The sequence below is a fragment of the Protomyctophum parallelum genome (assembly GCF_964188405.1).
Source record: "Protomyctophum parallelum genome assembly, chromosome: 23".
Taxonomy (NCBI): domain Eukaryota; kingdom Metazoa; phylum Chordata; class Actinopteri; order Myctophiformes; family Myctophidae; genus Protomyctophum; species Protomyctophum parallelum.
Genome location: NC_139715.1, coordinates 28,347,289 through 28,360,303, shown reverse-complemented (window position 1 = coordinate 28,360,303; position 13,015 = coordinate 28,347,289). Strand labels below are relative to the sequence as shown.

Here is a 13,015-nt window from a genome sequence, read left to right as displayed (position 1 = left end):
GATTGAATCCATTCTGACCTGAGATCAGATTCAAAAAAAATGTCAGTCGCTCTTCGATTTTTCAAAAAATAGCAGACCTACAAGCTCGTTAGCGCGCCAACATGATGCTAACACCAAAACGTGTTCCCGTTCAGAATGGGTTAACCCATTTAGGCCCGACTTGGACATTTAATTTAAATCCTGACGGTTTTCTGAAATACCCATGTCAGTGGTGTTCAATATTTCATGACAAGGACCCGAGAATTATCTGTATTTGGCCGCCCGGACCCCCCATCTGAAAATGTTGTTCTGCAGGGACCTCTCCCCAAGAAGCAAAGATTTGAGTTAAAAAACGTTCACTCTGAAAGAATATAAATTCAGAGATTTGTGCCACCATTTTCATACTTCTAAACATGCTTTTTTTGATTTTTCAAAAATAGCAGACCTATATATACACGCTCGTAGAGTGCCGCGCTATGAACTTGTAGATCTGCTTTTTTTTCAATTGCTAAAGTATAACATGTAAAACACCAAAAAAGGGTTCCCGCCCAGAATGGGTTAACCCATTTTAGACGGGAACCCCTTTTGTGTCAGCATCACGTTATGCTTTAGCTATTGAAAAATAGCAGATCTACAAGCTCATAGCGTGCCACTGAGTGGCGCGCTATGAGCTTGTAGGTCTGCTATTTTTTGAAAAATCGAAGAACGACTGACATTTTTAGAATCTGATCTCAGGTCAGAATGGGTTATTCAGACCAGTGTGTGTCCAGTGGAAACCTCGTATGAATCTGATCTCAGGTCAGAATGGGTTAAGAGTTGAGGAACGGAAAGCCATCAGCCGCGGCGAAAATTCATCAGGACTTGTCGAGGCTGACCTTACAGCTGCTCTGACACAATATTCGCAGCATCTTGTGCTAAATTTATTCCGGGGCCAATTCCGGAAGCCAGAGAGTGATTTAGTCTCCTTTCCAGACAATTTAATGGCCGCGACTCGTCTCCACAAAGCAGATTTGGAAGCGCGTCTGTCCCCTGAACAGATGTGCACCCAGGCAGCACGTAATGCTCCGGCCAAGGCCCCGCCAGACGGCTCCGTGTCAGACAAACGGAGAGAACTCAGAACTCAGAACTCCCCGAGCAATTACGCCATTAACCCGTTTAGACCTCGAGAAAAACTGTTTCTGAAAAAAAAAAACATGTTTATATGTCAGTTGGTGCTCAACCTTTTTCATGTCAAGGACCCCAGCATTATCTGTATTTGGCCGCAGACCCCCGTCTGAAAATATGTTGGTCCACAGGAGCAAAGATTTGAGCTAAAAGCGTTGGCTCTGAAAGAATACATATTCAAAGATTTGTGCCACATTTTCACGATTTTTCAAAAATAGCAGATCTACATATAGCGCTCATAGTCATGCTTTCCAACAGCTAAAGTATAACATAATGCTTAAAACACCAATAGGGGTTCCCGGCCAGAATGGGTTAAGCATTCTGGCGCGGGGCTTTGACTGGTTTTTATTTAACGATTATGAAATGGGAGTCGGGGCATTGATCCACTCCAGCTGTGTTTTTAATTTCTGACGACGGTACAATGAAGTGAACACACTGTAGACGCGAGTCATCGTCATGGATTCAAACCCTCACCATTGTTGGTATTGTTGATTGATCGGCGGCTCTGAATCTGTTGTCAATCTAGACTTCTAGAGCATATAGCTTCGTGCTAGCCAAAAACAAATTAAGAAAGTCTTGCCGAGCCATGAGGCCCAAATATGGTAGAAGCCCCAGTCAGCTTGATGTACAAGTATACACCCCCTGGATATGTCGCAGGAACTTTATACCCCCAATCCAACCCTTGATGCTGAGTGCCAAGCAGGGAGGCACTGGGTCCCATTTTTAGTCTTTGGTATGACCAGGCCAGGGGATGGAACCCGACCTCCCAGTCTCAGGGTGGACACTCTAACAATAAGCTCAACTGGTACTGTTACTGTAGCTTCTATAGTTAGGCCACTCGATAAGCCCCTTTGGGTTTTTTTTGGCACTTCCAGCACATCATGTATGTAACTAATCTTGTTTCTTATTGAAATATTTGCTTTCTGTATTATTATTTTTTTACCATATTGTTGTTATTTTTTACATATGTGCAAATAAACTAAACTAAACTAACCACAAGGCCACTGAGCTGGTAAAAGCTGAATACACACACGTACTCTCACGCGCACACGAATGACCAATTCTCACACACACACACACACACACACACACACACACACACACACGACACACACACACACACGCACGCGCACATGCACACACACGCACATTCAACAGAACTCTGCACTACTTTTGTGTAAACAACAACTTAGTTTGCAGTACCATTGTGTATGCGACTCTTGCACTGTGCACTGAACCGTTGATTATGAACTTGATAAGGCCGTGTTGTGTCGAACAGTGGGAACAATAGAACGGAAGGGATTCAAACTGATTACAATGTCCCCTGAAACATGTTCCAATCTGTCTGCAGCTTGCAGCGAGCGGCTTTCACAATGCCATGTGTGCACACGCAATCTGTTCCCCCCATTCTCTATCAAACGCACGCGTGCGCACCAGTCCACGTGCGTGCGTGGACTGGTTGAGTAATAAAATTCCAGGTGTGGTGTTTGCCATGGCAATCAATTGGCTGAAGCAGAGGCTGGGAAATGTACATGGAGAGGGGACTTGTACCATCACCAAACAAACTAATGCGACTCCTTCTAGGCCAAGGGCCCGGCCGTGACCCACCCTAATGCAACACAATGTGATAGCATATACAGTAGGTTGGCTCAGGGTAGAAGGCAGAGTCAAGCAACTGAAAATGGGACTGACATTCAAGATTGTAAATGCAGCTCTGCCATCCATGCCCTTAGTGCCCATTTACTGAAAAAGGTGAGCAATTCCCACAGACATAACACTAGAGTGTGAATAATGATCTGGTGCCACCCATGTTTCTATATATATATATATATATATATATATACCTTCCACATATAGGATAGAGGGCGTACTGCTCCACCCCTGCTATTCATTTCAGTGGAAGTTGCTCAGTGGTGTTTTGAAGCACACGGAAGAACGCTCTACTTCCAAAAAAGTTTAAATGTGGTGCCCAAAACGCAAAGTGCTCAATGTTAAACCCCCAGGTGCACGCCCCCTAAATGCAGGGGCTGCATGCCCCCTAAATGCAGGGGCTGCATGCCCCCTAAATGCAGGGGCTGCATGCCCCCTAAATGCAGGGGCTGCATGCCCGGCTGCAGTTCAGTTAAGTTCCAGCTCTGACCATTATACGTCTCGCATAACTTCAACGTTGACCTAGCCTTACTTAGCAGGCAGCGGTGGCCGAACGGTTTGCGGAGCGGTCTTGATATCGGAAGGTCGCTATAGTTCGTATCCCTGGACCAGCACGTTAAAAATTACCACCGCTGAAGTGCCCTTGGACAAGGCATTGAACCCCTACCATGAAATGTTCTATGAGCAGGGCCCATGGCTGTAAACAAGTTCTTGAGCTTAGTCCAGTTACCCTGGGTAAACATGGTACCTTTCCTTTCTTTCCTTACTGGGGCGACCCCCGCCTAGCTTGGCTTGGCTCGGCGTCTCTCCTTACCTTGGCGATCTGCACCGACCAGTTGAGCAGCAGCTGCGAGCCGATGTTGTCCTTGTGCTCGTGCACGTAGTCCAGGAGGCAGCCGTGTGGCATGAGCTGCGTCACCAGCTGGATGGCGGGGCTCAGGCACACGCCCAGCAGACGCACCAGGTGGGGATGCTCCATGCTGGCCATGATCAGGGCCTCCTGGGGGGAAGGGAGGGGCGGGGTGGTGTGGGGGGGGGGGGGGACGGGGACGGAAGGGACAGGCAGAGAGAATTGTTTTTTAAATGGGAGGCATTTGGTGACCAGCAGTGTTGTTTTCGTCGACTAAAACTAAGACGAAAATTGCTCGTCGACTATACCTTTTTTCACTGGCGAAAACTAAATGAAAACTAAGCTACGATGACTAAAACTAAGACTAAATTTACTGTAAATTTCGTTGACAAATAAAAACTAGACTAAAATGTTAGGAAGGGACTAGTGGCCAAGAGATCCAGTATAAGTCATTTTACACTTGCATGCTGAAAATAGCTGATCTACAAGCTCACAACGCGTCGCAACGTGTAAAAAGTGTAAAAACACTCATTACAACGGCATCAAGACCCGCCAAAATACATTTTAGTCGACTAAATTAACTGTAGATTTAGTCGACTAAAAACGTATGACATTTAGTCGACTAAAACTAGACTAACACTAAGACATTCCAGGTGACTAAAATGTGACTAAAACTAAATTAAGTTTCAGTCCAAAGACTATGACTAAACTAAAATAGAAATTTGCTGCCAAAAACAACCCTGCTGAGAGAACCCATGTCATCTTGCAACCTCCAGCTTTTTCACCAGAGGAGAAAAACTAAATGTATTTATATTTGATGCAAAATGAGTTAATAGCAGCCTGCATGCAGACTCTTCACATACTAGAGCATGTCTGAAATAAGTGTCAGAGCTGAAATCGACATGTAAATATGGAATAAATGCTTAAACGTGTAGCTATAGGTGTAATGTTAGAGACCACAGAAGTGAACCTTTCAAACCCCGTTTTCTCAACTCTGCAGGACATTACCCTATATAAGCTAGGCATGTGGAAAATAATCGATACGCATCGATTCATCGATTATGACGTGCGCGATGCGAGTGAATCGGTCCATTCACTGTGCATCGGTAAAATTGACAGGTGAAATCTCGATGCATCGTTCGCGGAGTGCTTGCATCGGTAAAATCCGTGGTTGCACCGTTTTTTCATGGTAAATTTCACCCTATCCTGTGTTTCCGAGGCGCATTGAACGCACCATCAGAAAAGGAAGAAAAAAAAGGTCTCTCGCAGCCATAGCTCGCAGCACACACAGGGCACGTTCGGAAATAGTGCACTGAGCCCACTGTGCATTGTGCAATGCAAACTAATAGGAGAGTGTGCTCCGGTGTGGTATTTCAGAACGCGCCCACAGTCAGTGAACAGAAGCTCAGACTATAAAGAGCACCCGCGACTAACAGAAGTGAGCCCCACGCATTAAACAAGAAGCACCACCTTTACTCTTTAGCTTTATAAAATAGCTGTCCGAGTAGCTCTGTCCGTCGATCAGTTGACTTTTCACTGTAGCGCTGCGTGCTGGACTGCTCGTAATGAATCTGATCCACAGTCCACAGCTGTGCTTGCTGATTATCCGACGCAAATCTGCGTCGCGATCCTCATCAATTTGTAATTAAAGAAAGCTTCTGCAGTCTGCACACACGTGTAAAACAACAACAACAACGCCACAGCAGGGTGTAGTAGTACTGCTTGCGTTTAAAGTTGTTTACAACTTTCACTGTCCAGCTTTCCTCTGCTGTTCTCTGGGATAGAAGCCTTATTTATATTCCGCAGCAAGACGGTGTCGCACGCCTAAAATTGCAGATCCACAAGCTCACAGCGGGTGTGGATGAGACGCGTTGTGAGCTTGTACATCTGCTATGTATTTACAACGTTAATAATACATGCAGGCCAGGGTCTTCAATGTTTTTCAGGTCAAGCCAAGGACCACTTAGCTGAGAGTGAGAGATCAAGTGGGGACCCCCACTATACATAGGCAATTATATTATAAAACTGTTGCAGATTAAACTAGACATAGACTTGTTTGACAGCACTACAAGTGTGACCTGTAATTTTTGTTTTGTTTATTTGTTTCTTTTCTATTTATATGTTGGTAACATTAATTGATGAACGATAGGCTATTACATTTTAATCTCTTGAACCCTCTATACTCAAAACCTCAAATTGACCTTTGAGATATAATAATTATACTATAGCCTATGATTATTAGTAATCTAACAATTCCACAATAACCAGCAGAGAGCAGACCCTTTGTTTACTTACATAATTCTATAAGTTGGGTTGTTTGAGATGCAGAGCTATAATACTAACCTACAGTAAAACAATAAATTGCTTTGAATTTAAATGTAATGCTTTTTTACATGTTTTGGGGAATTCATAGAGCTTTAATATAAATCCTTTCTATTGTGATGAATCGCCATCGTATCGCATCGTATCGGTAGAGGGGTGAATCGCATCGTATCGCATTGATTTGAACTAAATGGTTATCGCATCGCATCGCATCGCATCGGGAAGAGGGAGAATCGTATTGCATCGTATCGCCAGGGGATTCCATGTATCTCTAATGTATCGTATCGCTGGCAGTGCATCGAGATGCGTATCGAATCGTGACATGAGACGAGATTCACATGCCTAATATAAGCCATATCTCCAAAACCGGTGGGTCAAACTGAACAACCAATATGTCAATTTGAATCTATGATTCCCTGCTTTCATATGACATGGAGAAAAAAAAATCCAATGGCATTCCCTCAGTCAAATGTGGCCACATAATATAGGCTCTGCGCGTCGCATGTTCAGAGTTCCGTTTGCGTCGACCTTTGCGTTACGTCTCTCCCCTCCCGCTTTCCTGTCAGTCTTCACTGTAACTATCAATAAAGGCACAAAAGCAAAAAAAGAACTAAAAAGTGAGGCATTTATACAGTATAGCCGATGCACTTATCCACCGTGTCGACTATGGCAACTACGTGCAAGGTATAGGGTGGGACGATATTATGGGTACCTCACAAGTCATATATATCTGCGGCAATATTAGGCACCCGATAATGACAATAACACAATATTTGATATATTGCAATGTTTTGCGGTATTCAATATAGTCCAAGAGATGTCAAGAACGATTCCATTGTGCAGTTCACTTCGTTATCATGGAGGGTGGGTCATTGATTAATGAAAAAAAAACACACAAAAAGTGGAAATGCAGTAACGGCGTTTAATAACAGTGACGACGTGTTAGATATAATTGGCTTAAATGTCATAATCGTGGCCCAGGCCGTAGCGTAACGGTCTGGGCACCGGACTGGTAATCCAGTCGCAGTGTGCCGCGGGTTCGACTCCCGGACCCGACACGGCCTTTACTGCATGTCATCCCCCAATCTCTCTCCCGTTTCCTGTCAGCCTACTGTCTGTCCCTTCAAAAAAATCAATAAAAGGCGTAAGCCGCAAAAAAAAATATCTTTAAATGTCATAATCGTAAAATGAGATTAAAAATTGATTAATTTTTTTTTGATTATAGTAGAATGGACATTCATATGCATAATATCCTGCAGACCCCACTTTGGAAAAGCACCGCGCTATGAAACAACAAGACGAGGAAGTATAGGACCGCAAAACAGGTCTTAACCCATTCTGACCTGAGATCAGATTCATACGAGGTTTCCACTGGAGACACACTGGTCTGATTAACCCATTCTGACCTGAGATCAGATTCTAAAAATGTCAGTCGTTCTTCGATTTTTCAAAAATAGCAGACCTACAAGCTCATAGCGCGCCACCGAGTGGCGCGCTATGAGCTTGTAGATCTGCTATTTTTCAATAGCTAAAGCATAACATGATGCCAACACCAACATGGGTTCCCGTTCAGAATGGGTTACAAAACATAACTATATCGACAGGAAACACTCGATGTTTAAACTTCATGAGGCAGAATTCCGCATGGATTCATAATAAAAGAGCACTTTTGGACAAGAGACGGAGTACAAAACAGATTAGTATAAATAGTGCGATAGTGAATAAATCCCTGGAGGAGATATGGTGTTATACGCCCCGCTAAGAACAAGATCAATCCTCGCTAACTGTAAGTACTGCAAAATGTAGGAGTCGTATTACTGCAGGCAGAAGAAGAGCTATTATCTAAGCGCGGCGTATCGGTCAATCACCGCTACGACTGTACGCCGTGGTGGAAAGTAACCCAGTATATAATATACTTCTACTCCACTACATGTGAGAGGCAATTATCTGTCTTCTGAAGCCTGACGGTTTTCAGTGGTTCTCAAGATTTCATGTCAAGGACACGCCAAAGATTATATGTAATTGGCCGCCAAACCCACCATCTGAAAATATGTTGTTCCAGGGACCTCCCAGAAGCAAAGATATGAGTTAAAAAAAATGTTATATATTCAAGGATTTGCGCCACATTTTCATGATTTTTCTAAAATCTACATCTACAAGCTTGTAGATCTGCTATTATTCAATAGCTAAAGTATAACACAATGACTGTTCACCTACTAGAGCATGTCTGAAATAAATGTCAGAGCTGAAAATTGACATGTAAATATGAAATACATGCTTAAACATGTAGCTAGGTGTAATGTTATAGAGTCCACAGAAGTGAACCTTTCAAGGCTGACATTACTTTGGTGTAAGTAGAAACATAATTCTGATCCTCTATAGAGGTAGTATAGAGTCAATTCCAAGGTATGGTATGACCAGTTGGTTTGGAAACCTACAGGTAACTGTAAAATACAAATCTGAGATCCTTAGATTAGCCAAAATGGCAGGGAAGATCATGGGTATGTCTACACCTCCGATCACCCCCCAGGTCATCTTTGAGCAGGCCACCATTGGACAGGTAAAAGAAAATGGTGTCTGACCCCTCCATGTACTATACCCTGAGTATCGGCTAATGCCATCAGGTAGGAGGCACGAGGTCCATGCGTGCAAATATAATAAGCATTTCTTTGTCCCTCTGTCAATCACACTCCTTAACAGAGTCCTTGCAGAGGGCAGACAGGGTAGGGGTCGAAGGTTATGAGGTGATGTTCTTCCTCTTTTGCACTAGGTATGTTGGTGTGTGGTCACTTTTTCCATCACTACACAAGTACACTATACTCAAGTAATTCCACTTCTTCCACCACCACCACCACCACCGACTACGTTCTTCATCCGTGCACACAGAAGCATTCTGGCTGTTTCGTGAGAGGAATGTGGAATAACGTCTCGCTGGTCGGTAGAAGAAACTGTAGCTGCTACAGCCTCTCGTAATGAAGTGTTATTTATCAATAATTCAATAGCAGTGAGCATTGCGAGATGCCGAATCGCACGCAGAATTATTTTTGAATTGCACATGCATATATACTATACGCCGCGGCCTTGAAGAGACCGCCGGCTATCTAATTTGACACGCCAACGTGCCGCTGGCCTGCTGCTTTGCTTATGCATGGAAATATATATATATAGTGTTTTAATCATCTGCTTGTCCAGCAACTTGGCCCGATGTGGGTGTGTGTGTGCGTTAGGTTTGGGCGTCCTGCCTTGGCCCTTGCTCTCTCTCTCTTCTCTCTCTCTCTCTGCCCAGGGTGGGTTTGCGCTGTCCCTGGATTTTAAACCCATTCTGAACGGGCACCCATTTGGTGTTAGCATCATGTTATGCTTTAGCTATTGAAAAATAGCAGATCTACAAGCTGCTATTTTTGAAAAATCGAAAGAACGACTGACATTTTTAGAATCTGATCTCAGGTCAGAATGGGTTCATCAGACCAGTGTGTGTCCAGTGGAAACCTCGTAATGAATCTGATCTCAGGTCAGAATGGGTTAAAAACTCTATTCTATTCTTCTCTGTATAGCTCCTCTATCCTCACTCCCACAAGTATGTAAGGAAGGAAGGGACATCTATATATGAAGGTAATGTTGCACAGTTTGAGAGCCTGTAGATTTGATTTGAGCATAAAAAATAAAAAAAAACATTTGCACAATATTTGTACAGTAGATTTGACAAAAATAAACAATGATTGTGCCACTGGGCTACATGCATGTGACTCCAGACTATGTGCATGGATTACAGGTTACAGGTTCAAATGTAATGTATTTATTTCTATTCCAACATTAATGTGTAGACGTCTGCCTCTAAAATCAGTTTTGCGTCTGCGTATAGACCGGCGGATTACAGGGCCCCGAGTGTAGAATTGGACAAGTAGTGTTAGCTGCGCTCACGCGCGCGCGCACACACACACACACACACACACACACACACACACACACACACACACACACACACACAACACACACACACACGTCAGAGAGGCTTGAAGAGTATTTCCAACCCCTCAGGTGGGCCGATAAGTAGATGAAGTGCCTTTTTAAATGTAGATGCTAAAGATGGGGCTAGAAGGGGGAGCGCATGCAGAGGAGAGAAGAGAAGAGAAGAGAAGAGAAGAGAAGAGAAGAGAAGAGAAGAGAGAGAAGAGAAGAGAAGAGAAGAGAAGAGAAGAGAAGAGAAGAGAAGAGAAGAGAAGAGAAGAGAAGAGAAGAGAAGAGAAGAGAAGAGAAAGAGAAGAGAAGAGAAGAGAAGGCGAGTGAGGAAAGGAGGCGAACGAGGCGAAGGTCAGAGATGAAAGGACAGCTAGGGGAGAAGGTAACGAGGTAACGAGAGCAGGGCAGAGAGACAGAATAGGGACAACTAGGAGAGCCTGCAGGCCGTGGAAGTTTCTCCACTTTGACTCACTGTACATGTACACTTCATAGAGCCTGTTGGGCCCCAGAGCAGCCCCCCTACATGCAGCACTATACTGTACATCTACTGTACACTTCATAAAGACACCTGCCGGCCTGCCTGACCTCCCCACTCCACATTACACTGCTGCCGTCACCTATAAGACGGCCGGTGTGAGAGGGGGGGGGGGGGGGGGGGGGGGGGGGGAGAGAGAGAGAGAGAGAGAGAGAGAGAGAGATGCACACGGCATGGGGCTAAACTCTGTCCTGGCTTCCCACTCCCAGGGCAAACATTACGAGGACTCGGTGTGTGTGTGTGTGTGTGTGTGTGTGTGTGTGTGTGTATGTGTGTGCGCGTGCATCTCACTTTCCCTCTCGTCTCCCTGAGCGTTGACCTCCATTACTGCCTCCTGACCCACTCTTTCCTGTCTAGCTCACTACACAAGACACTGACACATCCAAGCATGTGTGTACGTGCACACACACACACACACACACACACACACACACACACACACACACACATATGTTGGGGTGGCGGGGGGGGGGGGGGGGATCACACCCATGGCTGCATACTGAATTTAAACACACGTTTTGCAACCTGCAATCTTATTGGAATACAGTGTGTGCAAACACGCATATCAGCAAGAATCTAATGTGTAGCCTGACCGGTATCAGGGGAAAATGTGTGTGTTTGTGTGTGTGTGTGTGCGTTGTCTGCGTGCGTGCATGTTTTAAGTATGTAAAAAGCATGGAGGGAAGTGCAATAAACAGATTGATAGCTAAGGTTTACGGTTGAAGGACAGACCACAGTGCATGTGAGTCTGTTTAAGCCGTGCGTGCGGTGCGTGCGTGCGTGCGTAGCTGGCACTCTAGTATCCCAGTGGCAGATCGTGAGTCTGCCTTTAGATTGCTGTTTAACCAGAAGACAGCCATATTGGACCCTGGATGGACCCCCACTCCCAACCCCCCCCCATACACACACACACACACACACACACACACACACACACACACACACACACACACACACACACACACACACACACACACACACACACACACACACACACACACACACACACACACACACACACACACACACACACAGGGGAGGGAGGAGAGGAGAGTGTGATGAGTGAGAGGAGAGGACAGGACAAAAACACCCACATTTTCTCTCTCTCTCTCCCTCCCTCCCTCCCTGTCGTTTTCCACTCTCTCGCCCGTCCCCATTTCAGCCCAGATTCCAATAAAGCCGAGGCCTCATAAACAAGTGGTGTTTTTAACAGCTCGATACATATAACCCATGTGACTCCACATTGTGGTGGCAGAGATCGAGTTCACTTTATTACCCTGAACCGTGTCTGTCTGAGAGAGACTCTGCTTCCCCATAAGAATTTACCACCGAGCCACGCGTTCCCACAAAGCCACCGGCTTGCACAGGAATCCATTGACAAGGCAGACGCTTTATAGCACGCACACACTTCCACGCATGTACACACACACACACACGTTGCGCACACACTCGTGTGCGATGGCATCCATGCACGTATACAGCAGTGGTTGCCAAAGTGGGGTCCAGGGACCACCAGGGGGTCCCCAGCTAAATGATAGTTTGGAACCAAATGGACCCCTTATGGGTCTGTAACTGAGAGTGTACACATGGAACCAAATGTAACCAGATTTGACTGAGAGACTGCCATCGCGCAAATTCCAGCATTTCACCAGAGGAGAAAAACTTTAAACTTTTTTTTCAAAATTAGTTAATAGCACAGGCAGACTCTTCACATACTAGAGCATGTCTGAAATAAGTGTCAGAGCTGAAATTGACATGTAAATATGAAATGAATGCTTAAACATGTAGCTAGGTATAATGTTAGAGACCACAGAAGTGAACCTTTTAAGCCTGTCTTCTCAACTCGCTGATTTCTGCAAGACATTCCTCTATAAGCCATATGTCAAAACTGGATCTGAACAACCAATATGTCAATTGAAGCTATGATTCCCTGCTTTCACATGACATGAAAGAAGGGAACTTTGGTCACAAATGGACCCGTCAGGGTCCATATGGTTCCATTGTACACTCTCAGAGTTAAGTTAAAATTGATTTTACAATATCAATCGGGGGTCCCAGAGATAGAAATGACATTTAATGGGGGTCCGGTAGACTAATGCATGTCAAACTGGGGGGTCCTTGAAATTAAACGGGTTGAGAATCACTGCTGGAGCCGTCAACATCTTCTCTTATGGTATAGTCTCTGGCATATATTTTTTTAAATGAGGGTAAATTTGGGGGTCCTTGACAAGAAAAAGTTTGGGAACCACTGTTCTACAATCTACAGTATATGTTCCCGTATAGGTATATATGCACTCGTACACATATAAACACATATAAACACAAATGCATTTATAATATAAACATTTGATGAAGTGATAAATGGATACTTACATCCATGAACTCCACGTTGGCTTTGGGCCCGGTCGTCTCGTTGAGGATCTTGATGGCCACCGGGATCTTGACCGTCTCGCCCTCGGGCCCCGAGATCCCTGAGAGACACAGGCAAGGACGGGGTCAGGGACGCACGCACACACGCACGCACACGCATGATATGTGGTGCCTTATGTTATGAT

At 44.8% G+C, this 13,015-nt stretch overlaps 1 protein-coding gene across 1 annotated transcript in view; it reads right to left on the bottom strand.

Moving 5' to 3' along the window:
• The window catches only part of LOC310853982 (receptor tyrosine-protein kinase erbB-4-like), a gene marked incomplete at its 3' end in the record, with an annotated part of 499,617 nt that overhangs the window by 43,418 nt on the left and 443,184 nt on the right, over window positions 1–13,015 (bottom strand). The window contains exons 19-20 of the mRNA XM_083758457.1: window positions 12,834–12,931; window positions 3,608–3,793 (exon numbers count right to left, since the gene is read on the bottom strand). Of these exons, the coding sequence (XP_083614583.1) occupies window positions 3,608–3,793; window positions 12,834–12,931 (284 nt within the window). The remainder of the gene's footprint in view (window positions 1–3,607; window positions 3,794–12,833; window positions 12,932–13,015) is intronic.